The sequence below is a fragment of the Fukomys damarensis genome, unplaced genomic scaffold (genome assembly GCF_012274545.1).
Source record: "Fukomys damarensis isolate Sample0158 unplaced genomic scaffold, DMR_v1.0_HiC HiC_scaffold_5, whole genome shotgun sequence".
In the NCBI taxonomy this organism is placed as follows: domain Eukaryota; kingdom Metazoa; phylum Chordata; class Mammalia; order Rodentia; family Bathyergidae; genus Fukomys; species Fukomys damarensis.
In genome coordinates, this window is record NW_022900917.1 from 66,270,078 (window position 1) to 66,295,345 (window position 25,268).

Below are 25,268 nucleotides of genomic sequence, written 5' to 3' on the forward strand. Positions count from 1 at the left end.
GCCCGCCTCCGCCGGGCCCGCGGGCCGAGGGAGCGCAGGGCCTCGCGGATGGTCCGGAGCATCTCTCTGCTCAGGCATGGGGACGCAGGGGAAGCCGACGATCCCCTCCCCCTCCGCGGAGAGGAAAGTGAAGTAGGACCCAGAACTGCCTGGGCCACTCCATCCTGGTACTCTCTGGCCTCCTGTGCCCACTGTATGCTAGGGCAGCACAGAGCAGTGTAGAGGGGTTGCAAGTCGCCCCAGCAGCCGCTGGCCAGAGGTTTGTGGAGAGTGACACAGCTCGACTGTCTTGCTCTTGACCTCTCTGGGTCTGGTACAAGCTATGCCTACTGCTAAACCCTCTTCCCAGTCCCAGCTCATTCCTGCTCATCACTCTTGGGAGGGCAGCGTCCGTTTTCCTGCACTGTGCACTACAGGCTGCATGGCCATAATGCCATTGCACAAATGGATAAAACCAGTTCCTCCCTGAAGTCTTTCCAATTTGGGGTTGGCCATATATGCAGGAAGGTGCTGGAGACCTCCCCTCCCCCGGAGAAAACGACATTCTTTTGGGTGGGTGGGGTACCTGGAGGGGCCAGTCCAAGAGGTTCTATCCTGCTGCAGAGGGGCCTCCAGCACCCAGACTGCCCCACCACCACCACCACTGTTGCAGGAAGCAGCCGCCTGGGCAGCGGTCCCCAGGCTGGGAATGAGTGAGGGTGGTGGCTGGCAGGGTCTGAAACCAGGAATGTGTGTCCAGGAATGTGGCTGCTCTGGTTACCCAAGGGGAGGGTGTAAGACCAGTGAGGGTTGGGAGGGGAGTCCTTGGCCACCTGCAGAGCAGAATCTAGTGGCTTCTGTCTCCTTGCTGAATGGGTGGAGTGGGATCTTCCCCTTGTCCCTGTCTTGTAACTACCCACTTCTGCCTCAGGCCCCTGCCAGGGGAGGGAGCCCACGGGCGATGAGGTCATTCCTGTCTGTGGCTGCCCAGAGTTCTGGCCAAGGAATCCAGTGAGGGGGGAGGCCAGGGTTGGCACCACTTCAGTGGAAAATGTGAAGGTGCAGCTCCGGCGCCTCAGAGGGCCTGGGGGGGGCAGCAACACCCGCTGCCTTGCCACGTCAGACCCCAGGAGGGCCAGGGAAGGAGCACATGTCAGGAGTCACTGACCTCAGGGTACTTGAGGCTGGTCTTTTCACTCCCTTTGTGCCCCAGGGTGACGTTATTGGAGGGATGAGCATGGTGGGTACAGGTGCTGATGTGAGACCATGGCTATAGGATATCCGGAACACAGTGGGCAACGTGCCCCTAGAGTGGTATGACGACTTCCCACATGTGGGCTATGACCTGGATGGCAGGCGCATCTACAAGCCCTTGCGGACCCAGGATGAACTGGACCAGTTTTTGGACAAGATGGATGATCCTGACTTCTGGTGAGTTGGCCCCCAGGGTGGGGTTGGGGGTCTGAGGGGCTAGAGGGAAGCTCTGACCGACTGCCCCCCAGGCGCACTGTGCAAGACAGGATGACTGGGCGTGACCTTCGGTTGACTGATGAGCAAGTGGCTCTGGTGCGGAGGCTGCAGAGTGGCCAATTTGGGGACATGGGCTTCAACCCATATGAGGTAGGCAGCAGCCACTGGCCCTGGGGGTATGGAGGTCCCAGCAGAGCCCCAGCTTACACACCTGTGCCTGCCACCCCAGCCAGCCGTGGACTTCTTCAGTGGTGACGTCATGATCCACCCAGTGACCAACCGCCCAGCTGACAAGCGCAGCTTCATCCCATCCCTGGTGGAGAAGGAGAAGGTGGGAGTCCACACTGTCCTCGGGGTGAGGCCATTTTGCCACCTTTTCTGACCCAGGCTGTCTGTGCAGGTGTCTCGCATGGTTCATGCCATCAAGATGGGTTGGATCCAGCCTCGCCGGCCCCGAGACCCCACCCCCAGCTTTTATGACCTGTGGGCCCAGGAGGACCCCAATGCTGTGTTGGGACGCCACAGGATGCATGTACCTGCACCCAAGCTGGCCCTGCCTGGCCATGCTGAATCATACAATCCCCCTCCTGAATACCTGTTCAGTGAGGAAGAGGTAGGCTTGCATCTGGGTGGGGGGCATGGCCCAGCCAAGATCTCTGAGCACCCTCCGCTCACCCCATCTTCCTGTCTCCTATCTCTTCAGCGCTTGGCATGGGTACAGCAGGAGCCGGGTGAAAGGAAGCTCAATTTTCTGCCACAGAAATTTCCAAGCCTACGGGCTGTCCCTGCATACAGCCGATTCATCCAAGAGCGCTTTGAGCGCTGCCTTGATTTGTACTTGTGCCCTCGGCAGCGCAAGATGAGGGTATGTGGGGGCAGTGCAGGTGTCACACAGTAGGGGGTGTTGTTGTTGAAGGTGACTGAGTACTCTCTTACCTAAGGTGAGTGTGGATCCCGAAGACCTCATCCCCAAACTGCCTCGGCCAAGAGACCTACAGCCTTTCCCCACATGCCAAGCCCTGGTGAGTAGAAGATCTGGGGGCAAGCCCAAAACCCCTGGTGGGTCTCTGCTCACCACTCCTCCTCTGCAGGTCTACAGGGGCCATAGCGACCTTGTCCGTTGCCTAAGTGTCTCCCCTGGGGGCCAGTGGCTGGCTTCAGGTAAGCCTGAGGGGGGCAGCCCTTAGCTGGGTCTGGGCAGGTAGGCCAGGTACAGAGGGTCTTTTCTACACTATCCAGGCTCGGATGATGGCTCTCTGCGACTCTGGGAGGTGGCCACTGCCCGATGCATGAAGACTGTGCCTGTGGGGGGTGTGGTGAGGAGTGTTGCCTGGAACCCCAACCCCACCATCTGTTTGGTAGCTGCAGCACTGTGAGTATAGATTCTGGGGGTTAGGGTGGTAGTGGAGGACATGACTGGTGAATGGCCATGTCTGGCCTTGCTCTGTAGGGATGACACAGTGCTGCTGTTGAACCCAGCCCTGGGTGACAGGCTGCTGGTAGGCAGCACAGACCAGCTGCTGGGTGCCTTCACCCCACCTGAGGAACCTGCTTTGCAGCCTGCCCACTGGCTGGAAGCATCAGAGGAAGAGCACCAGCAGGGCCTGCGGCTGCGCATCTGTCACAGCAAGGTGTGTGGGGGAGGGAGGGGAGGGAGAGAAGGGAGGGCCAGCCTGGCTCCACCTCCACCAAGCAGCCAACACTGCTCTCCCACAGCCAGTGACACAGGTGACCTGGCATGGGCGTGGAGATTACTTGGCTGTAGTGTTGGCCACTCCAGGCCACACTCAGGTGCTGATCCACCAGCTGAGCCGGCGCCGCAGCCAGAGTCCTTTCCACCGTAGCCATGGGCAGGTACAGTGTGTGGCTTTCCACCCGACTCGGCCCTTCCTGCTGGTGGCCTCCCAGCGCAGTGTCCGTGTCTACCACTTACTGCGCCAGGAGCTCACCAAGAAACTGATGCCCAACTGCAAGTGGGTCTCAAGCATGGCTGTGCACCCTGTAGGTAAGCATGGGGGCATACACCTTTAGGGTAAGGGCAGTGCTGGCGACCCTATGGGTGTGGTGAGGACATCTGTTCCTGCTCTGGTCCTAGGTGACAACATTATCTGTGGCAGCTATGACAGCAAGCTGGTATGGTTTGACTTGGACCTTTCTACCAAGCCATACAAAGTGCTGAGGTAAAGACGGGTGGTGGTCCCCTGGGCACTGTCTCCTGCCTGAATAGACCCCACCCCTAAAAGCAGTCCTTCCCCAGGCACCACAAGAAGGCCCTGCGGGCTGTAGCCTTCCACCCCCGGTACCCACTCTTTGCATCTGGCTCAGATGATGGCACTATCATTGTCTGCCATGGCATGGTATACAAGTAAGTGTTGGCCCCACTTTGCCCCCTCCCTATGGGGACCTAGTGTGACTACTGCAACTGTGCCCTGATACCCTCTTCCCCGTAGTGACCTGCTGCAGAACCCGCTGCTGGTGCCAGTTAAAGTGCTGAAGGGGCACACACTGACCCGAGACCTGGGCGTCCTGGATGTGGCCTTCCACCCCACTCAGCCATGGATCTTCTCATCGGGGGCTGATGGCACCATCCGTCTTTTCACCTAGGCTGCTGCAGGACAGGTGGGACGCATACACCTGGACCATCAGTAGAGGCCTTGCTCCTTGATGCCAGCTACCCCACTTGAATCAGCTCCCTGATAAGCTGCCAGGATTTGGAGGGGCTGCATCATTGCACCCTGGCATCCACTCAGGAGCAAATGGCTTTATTGGGAAACAGGGCAGGCCGACTTGCCTCTGCCCCACCTGGCCTCCAGCACCTTCCTTTCAGAGGCAGAGGTTGGATCCCAGGTGGCACCTGTCCCTACCCTGCCTGCCAGCAGAGGGTCCTTGGAGGCTGGTCTGGCACAGGCAGAGTGTATTGCTTGCGGGGGCCCTAGGTGGCCTCAGGCGAACTTCACCAGGTGGCCCAGTGTTTCTGCAGCCTTCTCCCGCACCCCTGGCACCGGGTCCCGCAGCAGGAGCTGCAGAGCTGGGGACAGAGGGAGGTATGGGTTGTACATACACTTTGTACAGGGCCGCCCACTACCTCCTGACAGACAGGCCTCTGCTGGGAGGGCTCGGCAGCCAACGGAAAGATAGTTTTTCCTTTTTTAGTGTTTTTAAAGCTCTTCTGGAACAGTTAAGAAGTTTCCGTGAATTACTAGAGACGATGAGGTCACCAGTGACAGGGAAAAAAATCCTGAAATCCAGGAAAATCACTTAGTCCCCTTGGGTGCCCACAGGGTCAGAGGGGCCCCAGTGGAGCTGAACAGGTGGGGGGTGGGGGCTCACCCATGAGAAGCTGCTCCAGGTCTACCTGCAGCCGTTGCTCAGGCTCTGCATGCAGCACCAGGAAACCTGAAATGGATGGGGTTAGGCATATAGTGTGCCTAACAGGGTAAGGGGCAGGGAGGCAGATCCAACTCACCTGTGAACATGGGGGCTGCAGCACGGACACCCTCCCAGCTGCTCTTGAAGTAGAACAGGTTGGTGTTCACCAGGCGGCCCAGCAGGTCAGGGAAGTGATGTATCTGCAGAAAAGTGCCCAGGTGATGAGTGTGATCAGCCAGGCTGGGGCTGGAGCAGTGGGGGGACCCTCCCTACCCAACACCTCACCAGGTGCTTGCAGGTGGAGTTGAGGAACTCCCCAAAGTGCAGGCTTCGGCCCTCTTGAAGGTGTTTCTGGAAGGCAGCAGCCAACTCTGCACACTCCAAATTGGGAACACACATGCACAGGGCAAACCTGCAGGCCTGTAGGATAACACCTTGAGCCCCCAAGCCCACTAGGCCACCTCTCCCTGCCCAAATGATACTGGGGACACGGCACTGAACTGCCGAGGCTGCCACAGCCTACCTCCCTGCTGGCTACTCACACTGGCCACAGGGGCCTGAGGGTCCTGCAGGTGTAGCAGGAGGGGCACTAGTCCACCCACGACCTGCTCCAGGAAGATGTCCTCACAGTCCCCATGGCAGGCCTTGTTGAGGTGCCCAAAGAGTCGGATGGATGCTGTCCGGAACTCCACCTTCTCCTGCCAGAGGTGGCCATGTCACTTCACAGGGCTTACGCTGAGCCACAGGTGGCCCTTGGGGGTGGGTGGAGGTGGACGAGATCCAGGACAAGAGGTTGGCACTGAAAGACCCACTGACGGGGGTATGGGTGAGGGGGTAGTTAGGCCACAGCACAGAGGGCCTGGGATCTATGCTCTAGAAGGATCTGCCTGATAATACTGGAAGTAGAGCTCATGGCAGTGGAAGCAGCAAGAGTGGGCCCAGGCCAAGAAGTGACCCCACCCTCAGCTTACACTGTCAAAGAAGGGCCGGATGCGGATAGCCATGTGCAGCATCACAGAGCGCAGATCCCAGGGCTCCATCAGGTCCAGCAGCCGTGTGAGGCCCACCATGGCCTCCAGGGCCACCAGCCTGTGTGGGTCATCATTGTCATCTAGTCCGTTGGTCATGGCTGTTAGGAGCTGGGGGCCGTAATTCCTCACCTAGAGATGCCTGCGCTTAAGTGTGTGTGTGGTTCCCCAGCCCCCTATAGTTGCACTCCTTTCCCAAGCAGCAGAGCCACCTACATGCAACTCCCATCACCCTGTCCATGGTTACAGCCAGCTAAACACCCCAGCCTCCTCTCATTAGGGGCTGGGGCATGCTGCCAGGGCCCACCTTGTCAGGCGAACTGGAGGCAATGTTAGCCAGCCCACGGAGCACCAGCCGCCTCACACTGGTGCTCCGGTCCTTCTGCCGGGCCAGCAGTTCATCCAGCAGGGACTCCAAAAGCATCAGATCGTTGACCACATTGCTGCTCAGCAGCTAGAAATAGAGGCTCTGTGACCACCTGCTCCACTGAGGGGCCAGGCAAGTCCCAGAATGCTACAGCAGACAGGCCTATAGAATAGGAAGCCTTGGGACAGATTGGGGATATACTCCCTCCCTCCCTCAGGTCTGCACCCACATGCCCTACCTTGGCCCGTTGCCACCCTAGTGGTCTACTGTCATAGCTGTGCAAGCCTTTAGCTGGCAGGTTTTTTTGTTTTGGTACTAGGGATTGAACTTGAGTCCTTGTGCTTGTGAGGCAGGCAGCAGCACCACTGAGCTAAAACCCTGGCCCAATTATTTTTTTTTTTAAAGCAAAACATTTATTGGTACATTTTAGATATAAGTAATGATAGCATTCATCAGCAAATTTCTGTACATGATGTATCTTGCTTTTTTTCCCACCCACCCCTTTCCCTCACCCCCTCACCTGGGAGTTAGGAAGACCAAGACAACTGCTACCAACAGAGCCTTGGGGGGCCCTGGCTACAGTCCACTTCTGCCTAGGGCCAAGATCTACCACATACTGTCCAGCAGGGCTTTGGGCCAGTACTAGCTGCAGCAGGGGTGTTTCTAGGCTTGGCGTAAGCAAGCTCCAGCTCAGCCTGGGGAGGCCTGTGACTTTCTGGGGGAGGCTGCCTTGCCTGTTCCTCATGCCATGGGCATAAAGGTATCCACTGTACAGTACCAAGCAGAAGCTTATGCTCACATTCCAACAAGTCCTACCTCAGCCAGGAAGGCCGTGGAAGTGACCCTGTGGATCTCATACATGCTGCTCTGTGTACAGAGAAGTACCTTCGTCACCAGAGGAAGCCGAGGGCCTGCACACTTGGCCATGGCACTGGGGAAAGTCCACAAGGCATACAAAGTTGGAACTGCCATCCCAGATGCTCACAGAGCTCCACTGGGGCCAGCTCCCACAGACTTGGGCGCTTTCACCTTCTGCCCTGTAAAGCCCAAGGAAAGCCTACTCCCACCCAGGCCTCAAGATAATCCTTTTCCGCCGGGCATGGTGGCACATGCCTATAATCCCAGCACTCAGGAGGCTGAAGCAGGATCACTGTGAGTTTGAAACCAGCCTGGGCTACATAGTTCCAGGTCAGTCTCAACTACACAGTGAGACCCTGTCTCAAAAAGAAAAAAAAAAAAAGATATCCTTTTCTCACCCACATGCATCCTTGCCATGTTCCCCAGGGGAGTCTCAGGACCTCAGATAAGCCCTGAATTGGACTAGGCCACTTACCTGGCCAGTTGGGTAACCCCCTCCTCATGACCTGTGGAGTTCCTGAGCAATTCCCAGCCTCCTCCCTGCTCCATGAACTGTACCACGTCCTGACTGCCGCTTCGGAGCAGTACGGCTTGCAGGGCATCCACTGCAGAGCTGTGGGCACATGAGAGCTTAGCTGACAAGGGGTACTGTGGGGGGCTGTGGCACAGGGCTCTGCCTTATATCCTCCCAGGGCCAGAAGATGCCAACAAGCTAGTCAGATGTGCACCCACCCCCATACACAGCTTGGGGGTTTCTGGAGCTCCCAACTCAGTTTCTGCCAGTGGCATCCTTCAAGAAACAGGCACAGGGAGGCTCTTGCATACCCATGAGGACTGATGAAGGGCCCAAGTCAAAGACTCATCCATTGGCCTGGAGCTGGGTTAGCCAGGCCAGCCATAATCACTGCTACCAGCATCAGAGGTGGGCATACAGTCACCTGGCCACACACTCAGCCTTTCTGGTTGTACAGAGACACATCTTGGCCCCAGACCAGCAGAGGCTGCACCTGGACTCTAAGCTTTCCCCAGACCTAGCCAACATGCTTTAGGACCACATGGACAGCCCTCACACCCTAGGTCTGGACCCATACACAGTTCACTCTTGCAGTCATATCTGAGGTGCTGCATCTACTCTGGGAGACACTAGATCCCTCTAGAAGGGGCTGGCAGCTATGCTTTTGTCCTACTCAGAACAAAGAAGGCCAGCAAGTGAAGGAACAGGAAGACAGCAGTCAGCAGGGAAGTGGGGTTGGGTATGAAGGGGTTATGCCCTTCTGCCACACCTCACTGGCTCCCCAGAGCTAGCTGTATGGGAGCATACCTGGCTCCCCAGTGTCTCTTGCAGCAAACCCCAGGCTCAGGGGCCAGCAGCTGATCTGAGGCTGCAGCCTCTTCAGTGCCCAGATAGAATTTAGCTCTGTCTCCGGTATACATGAGCTCTTCCCAGTGGGTCAAGTGACAGGTAAGTCAAACACCAGGGTACAAACACCAAAGCCTGCATCACCAGTCAGGAGGGCCCATCCTCTCTAGAAGCGGCTATCCCTTGCTCATTGGCCACTGACACATGATGGCCTGTGTACATTGGCGCCCTTCAGGTATGAGTCTCCGCCTTACAAAAGAGTTCTATTCCAGGGGAATTGTTAAGTTGGATTTGTTCATAAGCTGGCAGAAGTCTTATATAGTACACCTGTGACTGCTGAGTCAGGGACTTAATCTTATTAGTCCCAGGGACTTGACCGACATCTGGACACAAATGGGGCAGTGTGCTGAGCTGTAAGGTGACAACCATGGCTATGACTGATGGCCTGTCCACAGCAGTGGCCACCTCCTGCAAGGATTGAGCCTGAATGAGGCCAAATTGTGCAGTGTGCTGCAGCATGCTTGAGTGTAAGGCTCTGGGTGCCAAAGGGCTCAGCTGAGCAGGGCTAGAGACAGGCCTTGCAGGCCCACATGCCAAATGGGTCTTTAGTAGGCGGGCTCAGTGGGGGGGGAATAGAACCACATGGTGAAATTATCTGGGATATGAGTACAAGTCACACAGGACTTCTGAGCGGTTGGATACACAGGATAATAAAGGCAAACTTGTAGCAAGGGCCCTGGAGGACCACAGCCTGAGGGGTGGGCAAGAGGCTGGGGCCATGGAGAAACCAAAAACAGATCCTGGGAATTGCTCCCTGCCCAGCACTTTCCCATGGGCATCCTTAGGTGATCCGTTAGTCAACAGCTGGACCAGCTCCTATTGTAGGCCTTGATGAGCAGTCACAGGTTCCATCCTCTCTAGGGCTGTCCTCAATTCCAGGACAAGGTCTGGCCTTTGAGCCCAGGATGCTGGATGCTGAGGAGGCTTCCCTCTGTGGACATGGGGCAGCCTGCTCTAACCAGTAGCTGTGGCCATTGGGCAGATGCACAGAGTACACTGTGAAAGGACACCCTCAGCACTTTCAGGTTGCTGAATGGTGACTAGGTCAGGGTGCAATACCAAGGAAAGACCAGAAAGGACAGAGCTGGTTCCAGCACAAGGTCCTTTGTAGACCAGGAGCTGCACTGAAGGCAGAGAATGGCTGTTCAGAGATTCTTAGCTGGCTGTGACAGATCTAACAGGAAGTGCATGTTTAGCTCAGGAACATGTCAACAGCTTAGATGAGGCACTCCCTTTGTCTGCCCATAACACTGAAAGATGTGGGGTTTGCAAGGTCTAGTTCATTGATGTCCTGTCTGCCAGGCTCTGCAGATATCCCAGCTCAGGGGCAGAGGGAGTGGACTCCAAACATGCTAGGCCCAGAGCTAGTCAGCCCAGCAGCTACTCTGTCTCATTCACATTTTCCACTAGGTCTGGAGAGAGCTGAGCCAGTCCTGGCATCAGCTTCTGCTGGAGTTTATGAGCTAGTTCTACAACTGAGTAGCCTCTGGAAGTGGCAGTGGTGGGGTGAATTGAGATTGTTCCCTCATGGGTCCCTGACCAAGGTGCACACCCAGACCTTGGCGATTGGGCAGCATGGGGCATTGTGGCACAGGTCCAGTGGCAGGGTCAGGCTGCCTGGGTTGGGGTGGAGGAGATCAACTTCCTCTGCTCAGGTCCTGGCCCCCAGACTACTGTGCTCCAGAGACCAGGTTCCAGGCATGGCTTGAGATCAGGATCACACACAATGGACAGGAACCCACACTGCTCAAGCTCAGAGGTAGCCTGACCCAGTCTCTGAGGCCACCAACATCAGCATGCAGCTTCACCTTACCTGCTGCAGTTCTCCTGAACTAGGTCTCAGGACTCACTCAACACAGACCACAGGAACCTAAAGCCCAAAACTAAGGGAGAGGATAGGGAGTCCCTCATGAGGCCTAGGCATCTCGGTGACTCCCGTTCTGGGCAGAGGACCAAAACCATTCTGCCAGGACACTTTCCTCCCCACATCAGGCCTTAGCTTATACCCAAAAGACTCTTCCCACAGCCCCGCCTTTGAGAAGGGTGCCCACCTTGGCCATACCTAAGAGGCCTCAAATGGCCAGTGCCTGTAGCTGGCCCTGCTGCATGGATGAGCAATCACTCCTATTTACCTGCCCATGAGGCAGGAAAAGACCAGATATGCTTGCAGATGGGGTTCCTTTACTCCCAGCACAAAGTGTGTGGATGCCATAGTTATCACAAATCCCTGCACCAGGGGTAGAGGGCTCCCTGAGAGCACACACAGTCCTGGGCCTTTCCTGTCTCCCTGCCTCCAACATACATAGCACATAGGCACCTGTGCTCACAAATCAGCAATGGGACAGTAGGCTGAGGTCCCTTTACCTGCAGGGCTCGAGGTTCCTGTTATAGAGGGTTGTGCTGGTGCCTCTCCTCTCCTTGGCTTGCAGGTTCCGGGGCAGCTGGACACCCACAGTGCAGCTCACACGTAGCAGGAGAGCCACAAACAGCTGTGGGTAGAGCTCTAGCACTGCATTCCCTGATTCCACAGCAGACACAACCTCATAAAGTGCACAGGTGGCCTGGGAAGGAGACCCACAGGGTTGGCCGCAGCAGAATCTGCATTCTGCACATTAGGACTCAAATGAGCCCCACCCCCGCAGCATGCACCCCATGTGCAGTGGTGCTCTTGGGTTCCCAGATATGGCAGAAGCACAGGGCAGACATGATCCTGCTTCACTAACTCGGCCTCCTGGGGCAAAAGCCTGGGTCAAAGGGACAGTGTGGCCTCTGGGCCATATCTGTTCTTTGTTCTTCAGAAGGGAGGGGAAGAAGTTCTCAGTGTTGCTTTACTGCTTTAAATGTGGCAGCGGGTGTGTGTGTGTTTCTGTAGGATGAAATGAGAAGTGGGCTCTCTTGGGGGTCAATACCTGCTGAGTTTTATGAACCTGGGCCCTGAACACACACAGCTCTTGAGCCCCAGTGCAGCACCACGTTGGGGGGTGTGGACCCCTTGTGGGACAGGGGCAGCATATCAGTGGTCACTAGACCCCTACTCACCGCCAGGGGCAGAAGCGTGGCTACTCGGTCAGGAGTGCTACCCAGAAGGAAGGCCCGGCTCTCCTTGAATGGCACGTCTCCGCTCACCTTCTCCAAAAGCAGCCCCAGGACCTGGGCAGTAAGGCTTGGCTCCACGGCTAGAGCACGCCACAGGGCACAGGTGTGGCTGCAGCAGGTGGTAGGAAGATCAGTACGGGCCACAGCACCACAAGCACTGGCACCCGGGCCAAGGGTTTCTTCCCTCCCACCGCAGTTCACTAATGCCCAGAAGCACCAGACTCAGCTCTAACCTGACGGAAAAGGCATCCTGATTTCAAATTTGAATTCAGCCCTTCCTCTGACCCCAAGGGTCTATGAACAGCTTTCAATAAAGGACACAGAAGGAAACAGTGGGTCTCTCTGGAGAAAGCAGCCCATGGCCAAAGAGGATCAGGAACATAAGGAAATCAGGGAGCACGAGGGAGATCATTCAGATGTCATAGTTGGCATAAAGAGGCCCATCTTGCTGACACTGTTGCTCAGACAACCTGGGAAGCAGCTAAGCTTAGGTATTCACAAAAATGTAAGATAAACTTCAAAATGTCTAATGGGAAATAGAAACCAAAGATAAATGTAGCAAATTTAAAAGAGAACCAAAGGGTCCTTTTATTTATTTATATTTATTCATTTTTTTAGGCTTTTTTTTTTTTTTTTGGTACCGGGGATCAAACTTGGGACCTTGTGCTTGAGGCAGGCAGCGGAACCACTGAGCTACATCTCCGGCCCCTTTTTTGGCTTTTTTGAGACAGGGTCTCACTACATAATTGAGATTGACCTGGAACTCACTATGTAATCCAGGCTGGTCTCGAACTCATAGCAATCCTCCTGCCTCAGCCTACAGAGTGCTGGGATTATAGGCGTGCGCCACCACACCCAGCTCAAAGGGTCCTTTTAGAAATGAAATACATATCCTGGAATGGTGGCACACATTTGTAATCCCAGCTACTTGGAAAGCTGAGACAGGAGGATGACAAGGTCAAAGCCAGCCTAGGCAATTCAGCAAGATCTTATCTCAAAAACAAAACAAACACTCAGTGGACATATCTGATGTCTGTCTGCCTGGATATGGCATAAGAAAGAATGAGTTGGGCTGAGAGTGGTTGCATACCTCTGTAATCCCAGCACTCAGGAGGGTGAGGCAGGAGGATCACTAGGAGTTTAAAACCAGGCTAGACTACATGGTGAGACCCCTATCTCAAAAAACATCAAAACCAACCAATCAAACAGACAAAACTCCACAAAAAACAAGAAACCCCAATTAGTTGAAAAATAAAGGGTACAAACTAACTGGGAACCATCATAGAGAAAGAACAAAGTGAAAGTCAGAAGACAGAATGATAAGAGGTTGCAGAGGGCAGGACTGGTGCTCCAGAAGCAGAAGAAACATAATATTTGAAAAAGGCCAAGGGTCAGGGATTTAGCTCAGTGGTGTCACTACCTGCCTTGCAAACGCAAGGTCCTCAGTTTGATCCCCAGTACCAAATAAAAAGGGCTGAAGATTTCTCAGAACTGATGAGACACTAAGCAACAGACTCAAGCCCAGCAGACGTCTGGCAGAATAGAAAGCACTCCCCACACAAACCCCTGTAAGACCAGCACCAAGGAGAAGCAGCATCCTTCACGTTGACACAGCAAGCAACACTGCTCGCTTCTCAGAAGCAACTGGCAGGAAGTCAGAGAACAGTGATATATTATCTCATACTTGGCAGTGAAAACACTTTCTGAGCTAGAATTGTAAATTCTGCAGAAATGATACTCAAGAAGGATGACCAAAGACACCTTCAGATAAATAAAAGAATGCATCACTAAAGGAAACTGTGGAAGTCATACTTCAGATAAAGGAAAATGAGATGCAAGAATGAAGAGGAAAGAGCTTGTGGGAAACGTAGACCTGTGAGGATGACACAAACACACCTTTGCCAGTGGAGATGGGGTGACCAGAGCCCAGGTATGGCCGTTCAGCCACATACAAGAGCCACACCCACCTGCACCCAGGGCAGGGTCAGAGACTGCCAAGAGGGCCAACGGTAAATGGCTTAGTCCTCTGCCACAGCCACCCATGTCTGCTGCTACCGAGCTTGGGATCTCAAAAGCAGCCACAGACACAAAGTGAATGTGTGTGTCAGAGCTCCAGTATGATCCTTACTTATGGACAATGAAATTTGAATTTCTCATCTTTCTCAAACACCAGGAAATAGTCTTTTAATCTCTTTCCAACCTTTATCAAAGGAAAGCCCAGTCTTGTGCACTGGTGCTAACAGGTGCAGGTCAGACCAACCCACACCACTCCATTCCTACATGCATGTGAGTGGCCTTAGTACCCCATCCTTCAAGAAACACACAGAAATGTTCAGGCATCTTTACTATGAACAACCCCAGACTGGTAACTTCTCAAATGTCCATCACCTGGGAACAGACAAGTAAATACCACATAGCAATGAAGAACGAGCCACTATACAGTATGTCTGACAGGCTGAGCAATGAGGACAGTTGGGATTCGGCAATGGCAGACAGTGCTGACCTGTAAGGGGGGTGCAACGAGAGGTGGGGTGGAGACTTCCACCTCCAACTGGGCAAGGGCCAATGTCTACAGGTGCAGAGAACACACCCAGGGCACTCCTAGACATGTTCACACCCTCACAGAAGACGAAACAGAAATACAAAAGAGCAAACCAAGTGGTAAATATGGGGGAAATTTAATTGAAGACAGGATAAAAGAGTCCTAACAGTGGAAGGGAGACACCCATCAGACAGCAGGACTCATGGCCAGCCTCAGCTGTGAGTCAGCACCAGGCTGGCTTGTGCCTGTTTGCACCATGCTGCCTGGGAAACAACACCTGAGTCACTGTCAGGGCAACCACTAGAAGCAAAGAAACATTCTCCAACTGAGTGGAAAATGATTTGGGACCTTGTCTAAAACAAGGAAGAGAGAAGAGGTGAGACAAAAAGAAAAGGGAAAAACAAAACAAACAAAACAAAACCCCAAACCAAACCAAACCAAACCAAAACGGTGGACTTAAACCCAATGAGTAACAAATTACACTCCTTACTGTGTAAAAGGAACATGTTCAAAACACTTAAGACACAGAAAGGTAGATGTTTACAGGATGGAAAGGAGACACCAGATAAACACACCTGAATGCAAAAAGGATCATGAGCAAGAGGAAGTTGACTGTCAGGACAAAAGGCCTGTCCCCAGGGAACGGGACAGTAACTTCTTCACTCCTGATGTACAAGCTCAGAGTGTGGCAAATGTGAGAGGGACACTGTGTATCCTGTGGGCAGGCACACTCTCCCACAGTGGGTCACACAACTTTGCCCAGCAGGGGAGGGGAGTGCAGAGTCACTGTCTCGTGCAGTCCAGGGCCATGGGGACTCACAGAAAGGCTGGGGAGCAGAGACAGGAGGAAGGCTGGGGAAGCAAGCACCATAATAGGCAGGCAGGACCCTTGAGCTGGGCTCTGAACAGGAGCTTCTACCTAGCTGGTCATGGGTACTGGGTACCTGTCAAAGGGCAGGGGGCTGCCCAGGAGGCTGGACACCACCGTGGTGCAGTGCTGGGATGCCAGGAAGTACATGCTCTGCTGGGCAGCAGGCAGGATGTGCTCCTCATTGACTTCCTGCAGCTTGGAGCGTAACACATTCACAATCTGAGGTATCTGTGGACAGGACAGAGTAAAAGGGAACAGAAAGGGACAACAGATAGTAGTCAGGCCGTGCAGCCAGGGTGGCCCTGGAGGGACCACCCAGACAAGGTACAAGAAAGTAGCTCCCTTAGCCTGGCTTTGTGGAAGAAATCCCTATCTGTGATTGCTGGCCACTACCAACTCCCTGGGAATGAGCTAAGTGGTGTGGTATCAGAATAGGGACTCAGATTACACATGGGAAGAGACCAGTGGGCTGAGGTGTGGCTCAGTGTTAGCACACTCAAGCACAGACCCTGAATTAGATCTCAAGCAATAAAAAAAAAAAAAGGAAGAAAATAAAGGCAAATGTCCACTGAGAAATGCAAAGAAACCTGTAATTTATTTTCTGTCTCTGTGGGTCTAGGAGTTTATGTAGAGCATGGGTTACCAGAAAATGAACTCAGGGCGGACAGGGTTTTAGCTGCTTGAACCCACACAACATACCTGTGACCAGCCTGCAAGGACCCACCTGGGGTGCCAAGCTTCTCCAAGAAAGGACAGAGAAGGACAGCCAGATCCCAGAGTACCACTGAGGATGGAACTAGGCTTGGGAGAGGAAAAGGGTGAGAGTTGGGCAACATTTGCCTGAGTATGCAGATGCTCTGCTGCTACAGAAAGCAGGCAATGGGATCACTAGGGAACATGGGCAAGTGGGTGGAAGGTCTCTGGTCCTGTGGTCCCCCGGAATCACACCAACTCCAATGGCCTGGCTGCATAGCCCCTGACCACCCCTGGCATGTTGGCCTGGCTCCTGACAGGCACCCATACCCACTGAGGGTACTGGCCCATGAATCTCCACTCCAGCCCCACCCATGGCAACCCCACACTGCTAAAGCTAGAAAATACTGCAGTGATGTGGTAAAGAGGATCACGCTTGTGCCAGAGCAGCCAGCCAGCACACTGTACCCAGGGCCGGTGTCACTTCCTGACTGTGGCTGAGGGATCCACTAGATGATTTGTGCAGTTGGAAAGGCAAAAAGAGCCTAGCAGAGCAAACAGTGAAGTTCAAAAAGCAACAGCAGACATAAAGAAGACCAAACTCCAATGGGAAGCTTTCCAGGTCAAGCCCACGCCTGCTCCCCAGGCAGGGAGGATAGGGGAGACAAGGCTGGGGATGCAGCACATCACAGAGCAGCACAGGGCAGCTCCTTCACTCAACGCTGTCATGCTAAGAGGCACTGTTAAGCATACTGACAACTGATCCATCTCATTTGAAGACCCTGAGTGCAGAAAATTAACATGTACAATTCTCAGCTCATTTGTATCAGCAGCTCCTTCTCCCCTCCGATCACCTGTTTTCCTCTATTTCCTGGCCCCGTCTGCTTGCCCCTTGTCCCTGCCCAGCTGCATCCTAAAATGACTGCCATAGGGCTTTGGGGTCTGCAGGCTGCCTTGTGGAGCAGCTCACTGTATTCTTGGCTCTTGGAAGGCTATTCGTTTGTGGTGCTGAGGATAGAACCCAGGGCATTATGCATGTTAGGCAAATGTTATACCCCTGAGCCACACACCAGCTTCTTCAGTAAGTTTAAACAGTAAGAAAGTGTTGAGCTTCCACAAAGATTTTTTTGGCACAGAGCTTGCTCCTCAGACCTTCAGGGGAGTGATTTTCACAGAGAACCTGTTGCAAAGCACCAACTGTGAGAGCAATGGTTAGGAATAGGGGGTTCCCAGGCAGAATGATTTCCAAACTGACTTCTTGGCTTAGAATCCTAGTACTATTGGCTCTCTTACTCAGGTTTTGCACAGACCCCTTTCCTGGGCAGATGGGCAGGATCCATCCAGTCAAGGGATGAGCGGCTGCATTTCAGCTGCCCATCATGCTAGGTAGTGCCCGCACCCCTCCCCTTCTGGGCTTGCTCTGTCTCTAGTCCCCGCCATGTCTCAAAAGCCTCACAAAGGCCCTCACTTGTCAGCTTGGTCTGGGCCATTTGTTCACAATAGCTTTATGGAGATGCAGTCCAAGTGCCATGCAGTCCATTCATTGTGAGTGGTTTTATTATAGGTAGCTAAGTTAGATAAAAATTAATATACAGTCAGAGAGGGACTAGGCTCTAAGGGAAGTCAGCAAAAAAATAAACACATCAGCATTGTGGCTGGAGGTGCATCTGAAGAAGGCCAGGCCTAAATATAAAGATACAATAATCAGGCCTATCTGCCTCTCTAACTTGGAATTATACTGTAATTAGCACCACTTGTTCTGCTACATCCAAATAGGCATCAGTGACCCACGTGGGTGACCAGAGAATTTAGACCCAGCCCTTCCCAAAAATATTTTCGTTCTTTCCATCTACCCTTGCTATGTGACTTGATCTTTTTGAGACAGGGTCTCACTATGTAGTTGAGACTGACCTGGAACTCACTATGTAATCCAGGCTGGTCTCGAACTCACAGCAATCCTCCTGCCTCAGCCTCCTGAGTGCTGGGATTACAGGTGTGTGCCACTGTGCCCGGCATGACTTGTTTCCCTATTTCATCAATATTATATAAGCTATTCTTGTAATCCTATAGGATGACTGTGGGTTGACCCATGTTTTACCCACACTATGACTTTGCTGTATAAATTACCCTGACAGAAGCCCTCAGTTGACACCCATTCAGGAGCCCTCTTGAAATCCAGGAGCTATTCTTCTCTCATTTCCAATAAAACTCTCCTAACTTCTTCCTTTGGTTTGAGACTATTCCTCAATGTTGTGGGACCATGAACTCAGCATTTGACATCCAACAGGTTGGGAGTTGTATTTCTTCTATATCAGTATTAGCACATTTGAGGAGTACAACCAACACATTTCTACTACCCCAGAAGAAAGCTTACCCCCAGGAGCAGTGACTCCCCTTCTCCTCCCCTAGAAACTTCTCATCTACCTTCTGTTTCTGTGGACCTGCTTGTTCTAAACATGACATAAAAATGGGATCACACAGTATGTGGCCTTTCATGTCTTCTTTCACTTGGCACAATGATTTCAAGGTTCTTCCATGCTTCAGCCTATCAGTGCTTCATTTCATTATACATCCAAAGAATATTCCACTGTGTAGACGGACCACATTTTACTTAGTCACAGACTGATAGGCATTCAAGCAGTGCCACTATCCACTTCTATGTGAATGTGTTTTCAGTTCTCATGAATAGCACCTAGGAGTGGTGTGGCTAAGTCATGTGGTGGTCCATGTCTTAACTCTGAGAACCTTCTAGACGGTTTTCACAAGGCAGTTCCTCTGCCTCAAGCTATCTGCTTTAGCTGGGGTCCCCATGAGCTCATGGTGGATCCTCCTTCCAATACCGATACAGTGACACTGGGAGCCTGCTGTGTTCTTCAGTCCTGTCTCCCACTTTTGCAATGTGCTCTATTCAGACATTTCGTGTTGGGTGAGGGCTCAGGACCACTACATGTCACCTACTGGAACCACTTTTTTTTTAACCACATTTTCTGACCTCATGTCAAAGACAGTGAAGTTCAGCATGTCAGCTTGTTTCTATGAGGTCCCCCTCCAGGGTCTTCTAAGGCAAAGAACAAAATGGAGGCGTGAATTATCTCAGTAGGCCCATGATGCAGCTGCACGGGGCGTATACACCCACTAAAGTCTAAACCTCGGGTCAGCAACACCATGGTTCCTGACTGGACCATGATGACTGGCTTGCTATGTCAGGTACATGTGGGGCATCTGGCTTTACAAAAAAAAGGGATATTTAAAACTATAAAACTTATAGAAGAAAACATAGAGCAAAAGCTTCCTGACAATGGATCTGGCAATGATTTTTTGGACATGACATAAAATGCACAGCCAACAAAACAAAGAGACACACAGGACTTTGTTGAACTTAAAAGATCTTAGGTACTTCCAGGGGTGGCGATGCATGCCTGTAATCCCAGAATTTGGGAGGCTGAGGCAAGAGGATTGCTATGAGTTTGAGGCCAGCCTGGGCTACATAGTGAGTTCAAGGTTAGCCTGAACTACATAGCGAAATCCTGTGTCAAAAATAAATACACAGCTGGGTATTTAGCTCAGTGGTTCTGCTGCCTGCCTTGAAAGCGCAAAGTACTGAATTCGGTCTCCAGTACCAAAACAAAGCAAAACATAAAAAGAAAAATAAGAAGAAAAAAAAACAACAAAACAAAACAGGGCAGAGGGTTGTGGCTCAGTGGAAGGACCTGGGTTCAATTCACAACCCAGCCCACCCCCACGCCCATGTTGCCTCAGAACAAAAACAGTCAAAGAACTTGGACTGACATTTCTCCAAGGCAAGTTTACAAATGAAAAAAAAAAAAAAAAGAAAAATAAGGACACTTGACATCACTTATCTCAAGAGAAATGCATCTTTTTTTTTTTAAATGCATCTTAAAACTACAATGAAACATACCTTATAGGGTAGCTAGTAAGAAAAACACACAGAAATGACAAGTGTTGGTGAGGATGTAAAGAACCTGGCATACCTGTGCACTGCTAGTTGGAATATGAATGATGCAACTGCTTTGGAAGACAGCACAGAGGTTCCCAAAAAAATTAAACAGAGCTCCTGTACAAGCCAGCAACCCCACTTCTGGGTATACACCCAAAAGAACTGAAAGGACTAGAAGAGATATCTGCATACCCTTGTTCACTGTCACATTATTCATAAGCTATTATTCCAGCCAAGATGCGGAAGCAAACCAAGAACTATCAGATGTGGGATATGTATGTGCTGGGATCAACTACATACATCCCCTGGCACCACCTTCGGACTAGCCCTTATCCCTCCATCCACACAGAGCTGCTAGGGGTCTCAACACCTGACCTGGTGCCACATCTGGCCATAAGGGCCATTCTGTGGAACTGTATCCTAGATACAGAAAGCACTCCTACAAATCAAAGTACAGGTATCCCAAAGAAAAAAAGGGGACAAAAGACTGGTGTCTTCAGCTGGGCATATGGCACATGCCTGTAATCCTCGAACTTGGGAGCCTGAGGCAGGAGGATCACCACGAGTTCAAGGCCAGTGTGGGCTACATAGTGAGAACAAAACAAAACAAAACAAAACAAAACAAAAAAACAAACAAACAAGACTGGTATCCCCACAAGAGACGGCATCCAAGTAGTTTGTAATATTCCAAAGTGCTCAGTCACCACAGAAACATAAATTAAACCTAAACATGGAGCATCACACACCCACCAGAAAAGGACCGGAAACCCAGCCACTGGCAAGACTGGCGGATGGAGTATGGTCATCAACTGGCCCCCGCTCAGGATACTGGTGGTTCCCAGGTGCATCCTCAGCATTCCCTCAGGTCCAGGGACACTAAAGCTCTTTGCCCAACAACCAAACTGAGAACTGACTATACAGGTGTGAATAGTGACTGCCACAGTAAGGAACAAGCAATGGGCAAGTACAGAGAATGATGTGGATGACCTCAAACCTTAAGGATATCTATAGACATCTGCGAGCCAGGCTGTGCTGAATGTGCTGTGGGAAGTAGTGGCAGGGCTGGGTATGACTGGGTATGCCTTGCTGCTGTACTCACTTCAGCCCAGACCCTCAAGTTCCCTCCAGGGCAACAGGTTGAGCCCAGGCTCTGCCTTCCTGGGCACTCATGTATCCATTCTGTAGTCTTCAGGCCCAAGGGAGCACAAAAGACCCAAAGGGCCTCAGTAAAGGGACATATGCCTCAGAGAGAGAACAAATACAGAACTGAGACCCTCTCAGACAGAGGCGAAAGGGACACAGAGGGGTGTAATGGGGTAGAACAGTACCCTTCTATAAAGACCCTGGAGCCACACACTTGCAGGCCTCCTGCAGATAAGAGAGGTTGTGCACCAGTGTCCTTGTCAGTAATGGGGTCAGGAAGCTCAGCCAGTTGAGTCAACTCAATAAGCTTAGTGTCGCCCAGGCTGGTCCAGAATCTCAAGCAGGTCCTCCCACTTCATCCTACTGAGCAGCCCAGGCACACATCATCATACCCAACTTATATTTTCTTTTTTTCCCTCTTAAATTTCTTAGCAGTTGTTTTTATCAAATTCTAATCTGTCTTCAATATCAGAAAAAGATTTGGCCATAACACATCCACAGTAAAAAGGGGTAAAGCTGTGAGGGTCTAAGGAAGAAAATCCCAGTATCTAGGCTTAATTCTGGGTTTAGCTAACCCTCAGCCCTACCTTCTCCTTTAGAATGGTGCCTCGCTCCTTCAGTAGGCAGTTGATCATGACAGCAGCTGCTCGAGAACAGTTCTTGTCAGGGTCTCCCAGGCCCTCAAACATAGTTAGCAAGAGGCTGATGAGCTGGTCTGGTGGGAGGCGCTTGGCAATAATCTAGAAGGGTGTTGTCAGAAGAACAGACGTGGGGTTGGCTCCAAACACTAACCCTTCAGGTGGAAAATCTCAGGCTTCCCTCCTCCTTGCCTTTCAACCCTGGGTGGCTTTTGAAAGGTGGTCCCTGGGCAGCTGCAGGGCTGGGAGCTCCTGACCAGGAGGGTCAGGAAGTATCTCTGCCTTCCAGTTCAGCAGTGGACAGAGCCTCTCTCCTTCTCCTTTTATCAAGGAAGACTAGCCAGGGAAGATGACAGACAGCATCACAGTGGCAGATACCAGAGCATGAGGCAGTAGGAACTGCATCCTGACTGGCCCTGGATGGGTTCCTGCTCTTTTAGAAAGGGCCCTGGTGACTCCTCCTCTCCCTCCTTCCTCTGCTAGAGACCCAGGTCTGGAAGGGCTGCCCAGTGAGGGGCTCACAGTGCAGTGAAAGAGGGGGAACTTCATCTGGCCTGACGGTACACTAGGCAGACATGTGGTGAGAGGGGCATCCTTACCCAAAGAGCCACTCCCAGACTTCAGTGAGATGAAAGTGCCTTGACCAGCTGGAATCCAAGGAAGGGCCTGCCATGGCCCCTATGTGGGCAGGCTAGAGGCTATGGCTAACCAGTTCATTTGACTCTCAGTGGGCACTGGCCCAGGGCAGGTTACAAACAAATGCTACCACAGAACAGCCTGACTCTGTTCTAGAAATCATCTTACATGAGTGAGCAGGCTGGGGTGTAAGTGGCAGCAGCCACTGGGCCAGCTGGGCCTTGAGCCCCTACTGACTCTACCTACTACCAAAGCCCTGACACACACAGCATCATTCTCTTGTGTGTTCTGTGGTGTTCCACAGAAGGCAGGCATGGGAGAGGCAGGCTGTGTTGGAAGGACATGGCTCCAGATGAGTTCTCTGAATGAAGCCCACATCCCCTGCTCTGAACCTATAGGCCCTGTGGCTCCTGCAGAGCTCAGAGGAGCCGCCTGCTGTCTCTGAAGTTGTTCTCAGTCCCAAGGAAGCCTCTCCTTCCTGAGCATATGTCCTGGCAATACCTGGGCTATGCTGTCACAGGTGTGGAAGAGGACATCAGGATCAGCATGTATGAGCTCGTCTCTGAAGGTGAGGAGTTTCTCAGCTACTTCATCATGGTGTTCTCTGGAGAAGCCTGAGCAGCAGGAAGAGTCAGATTGAGGCCTTCCTTAGCCATTCTGCAACCCAATTTTGTGCACAATCCCTCCTAGCCCCTCTGCCCACCCCCTACCCTGAGCAGGGCTCACCCTCATAGCCCAGCTGCAGGTAAAGCAGGGAGTGGATGCAGTTCACAGCCTCCTGGCGGGTGGCAGGCCATAGGTCCGCACAGTGGGGGGAGAAGAGGCCAATGAGAACGCCCAGGTTATGGAAGGGCACCAGAGCCTAGGGGAGACAGCAGAAAGGTGCTAGGCTATAGGAGTGCTAGGGGATAGGTGAATACAGGTTACACTCTAAAGACACAGGGGAAGGTCCTATGGACTGTGCCCCACAGCCCTGGGCCCTCCCTGTGGCTAGTACAGCCCCTAGTGAGTTCTGTCTCCCCATCCCCTCAGTGTGAGTTCTGCTTAGCTCAGCTGAGCTGACCATACCTAGTTCACAGGGTCCCTACGTGGGAGCAGGGAGAAGCAGGTGTGTGCAGGCAAAGGGACAATCAGGGGATGAGGAAGGAGCCCCTAAAAGGGTAGCACAAAGGAAAAAATGTACATTACAGTTCCTTATCCTGATGGGGACCCAAACCATCTTTCAAGTCTCTCTCTCCCACATTGCTGACTCTTCCTCTTCCCCTGGCCCTGCAACATCAGCTACTCTCTGCCCACACACACCTGTCCCTGCCTCCCTTGCTTCCTGTCTTAGGTGTCAGCACTACACAGGCTCCAGACACTGGTGTTTCTGAAACTCCACCTTCCAGTCCACCACAGATGAGAAAAAAGCATTTCAGTTCAGGAGGGAAAGACTCCTGGGTCCTGGGTCCTGGGTGTAGGACCTCAGCATAGGTGGCCCCTGTTCTTAGGTTAGATTCATCACAACCCAGACCAAGATAAACTCCAGTCAGAAGTCTTAGGAAAAACAGGCCATGAAAGATGCCAAGTGGGAAAAGCTCATAGAAATATACACTGGGCACAGCCACCAAGAAACCTCCAGATTTGCCACATAAAGAACAAATGCTTTTGTATATTAAAAACTACCTTGCCAGGCGTGGTGGCACACGCCTGTAATCTCAGCACTTGGGAGGCTGAGGCAGGAGGATCACTGTGAGTTTGAGACCAGCCTGGGCTACACAGTGAGTTCCAGAGCAGTCTGAACTACATAGTGAGACCCTGTCTCAAACCCCCACGCCCCAAAAATAAAAACAAAACTACCAAGAGAAAAAGCTCAGAATGGTCCTGGTAAGTGACAAAGACATGTTTGAAAAGATCCCATATCTAACCAGGAATGGCAGCACATGGCTCTAATCCCAGAACTCTGGAGGATGAGAAAGGAGGATCACAAGTTCAAGCCTAGCTTGGGCAACTCAGCAACTTAGTGGGACACTGTCTCAAAAAAAAAAAAAAAAAAAAAAAAAACCCAATTGCCTTGCAAGTGCAAGGTCCTGAGTTCAATTCCTAGTACCAAAAAAAAAAAAAAAAAAAAAAATATGCTGAGGCTGTAGCTCAGTACAAAAGCCTTGGGTTCAAAACCTAGTATTGCAAGGAAAAAAAAATGATCCAATATCTGCGCCTGATAAAAGTTCTCATTAACACAAACTGTCTGATGCTTCTAGACTGATAGAAAATAAACGCCAATCAAATCAAGCAGTTTAACAGTGAAGAGCTGGGCATATGTGAGCCCCAGTTAATGATTGACTGATCTGAGTCTCAGGATGATGCTGGTTGTGGCAGGTCCTCAGTCCACGTCAGAGCTGGAGGAAGGCTAGAGAGCCTGTAGGGCTCAGGGAGGCCCAGGGAGGGGCTGCAGGGGCCACTGGGGAAGCCAGTACTCACGCTGACATGTAGGTGCTCCAGGAAGTAGTGCAACAGGCGGGCACTCAAGTCCAGTGCTCGCGTCCTCTCATGGCCCCGTGGGGACTTGATCCATGGTCTCAGATGCTAGGAAGAGGGGAGCTTCACACACGAGCCAGGTTGAGGGCAGCCCAGGAGGACAGGAGTTTGTGCACCTGAGGGCTGTTTCAGCATCGCTTCTAGGCTACTCTCTGTTTCCAGGGGGCCAGGTGGGCACCTGGTATGGCTTCCAACTCAGGGCCCACTGTAGTTTTCCCTGTCCTCTGTCTGGGGCTACTAGGCAGGGTGGAAGATATACTTCTAGATGAGGGAGTCCATCCTCCCCTAGCCCAATGCAGTGCTGAATGGAGAACGATATGTCAGCGGGGTCTGTGTCCCACCATCTCACTAGTACCAAATGGTCAAGAGCTTGTGTCCAGGACACCTGCTTTTCCTCCTTCCAGTACCATGTGGGAGAGACGGGGCAGGCTACATAGCCCTCTCTGGGTCACAGCTGCCCTTATGTGTCAGGGAGGGGTGCTGCCTGCCTGCTCAGACACTTCCCACTGCAGAGTATGCACAACTATCCCTGCAGTGCCCCTCAATTCCTACTAGCCCATGATTTCATACCCACTACACACCTCAATAATGACCTGCAGGCCCTGGGGGGTCATGTTCCATTGCAGCAGGCTTGTCAGCAAGTCTTCAAGGGCACGCATTGTGTCCAGATACAAGGGCTAGAA

The 25,268-nt window shown here is 52.3% G+C and overlaps 2 protein-coding genes across 12 annotated transcripts in view; one reads left to right on the top strand and one right to left on the bottom strand.

Annotated features, from left to right (window-relative positions):
* Positions 1–4,109, top strand: part of Bop1 (BOP1 ribosomal biogenesis factor) — a 23,673-nt gene extending 19,564 nt beyond the window's left edge. The window contains exons 4-16 of the mRNA XM_010630677.2: positions 1,256–1,410; positions 1,482–1,599; positions 1,679–1,780; positions 1,850–2,062; positions 2,153–2,314; positions 2,391–2,471; positions 2,541–2,610; positions 2,689–2,821; positions 2,900–3,080; positions 3,166–3,454; positions 3,545–3,629; positions 3,707–3,814; positions 3,900–4,109. Coding sequence (XP_010628979.1) covers positions 1,256–1,410; positions 1,482–1,599; positions 1,679–1,780; positions 1,850–2,062; positions 2,153–2,314; positions 2,391–2,471; positions 2,541–2,610; positions 2,689–2,821; positions 2,900–3,080; positions 3,166–3,454; positions 3,545–3,629; positions 3,707–3,814; positions 3,900–4,053 — 1,851 coding nt within the window. The 3' untranslated portion in view covers positions 4,054–4,109. The remainder of the gene's footprint in view (positions 1–1,255; positions 1,411–1,481; positions 1,600–1,678; positions 1,781–1,849; positions 2,063–2,152; positions 2,315–2,390; positions 2,472–2,540; positions 2,611–2,688; positions 2,822–2,899; positions 3,081–3,165; positions 3,455–3,544; positions 3,630–3,706; positions 3,815–3,899) is intronic.
* An 86-nt stretch (positions 4,110–4,195) lies between these two features.
* Positions 4,196–25,268, bottom strand: part of Mroh1 (maestro heat like repeat family member 1) — a 77,365-nt gene continuing 56,292 nt past the window's right edge. For 10 of the 11 annotated variants that reach the window (XM_010630528.3, XM_010630532.3, XM_010630534.3 and 7 more), the window contains 17 exons: positions 25,167–25,262; positions 24,529–24,633; positions 22,795–22,930; positions 22,570–22,682; positions 21,382–21,534; positions 15,074–15,228; positions 11,531–11,696; positions 10,856–11,052; positions 7,547–7,684; positions 7,030–7,144; positions 6,154–6,300; positions 5,790–5,978; positions 5,361–5,516; positions 5,104–5,238; positions 4,916–5,018; positions 4,780–4,845; positions 4,196–4,477 (listed from right to left, as the gene is read on the bottom strand). In XM_010630528.3, coding sequence (XP_010628830.1) covers positions 4,392–4,477; positions 4,780–4,845; positions 4,916–5,018; positions 5,104–5,238; positions 5,361–5,516; positions 5,790–5,978; positions 6,154–6,300; positions 7,030–7,144; positions 7,547–7,684; positions 10,856–11,052; positions 11,531–11,696; positions 15,074–15,228; positions 21,382–21,534; positions 22,570–22,682; positions 22,795–22,930; positions 24,529–24,633; positions 25,167–25,262 — 2,256 coding nt within the window. In that variant the 3' untranslated portion in view covers positions 4,196–4,391. The other variant, XM_010630535.3, reaches the window with a different exon arrangement.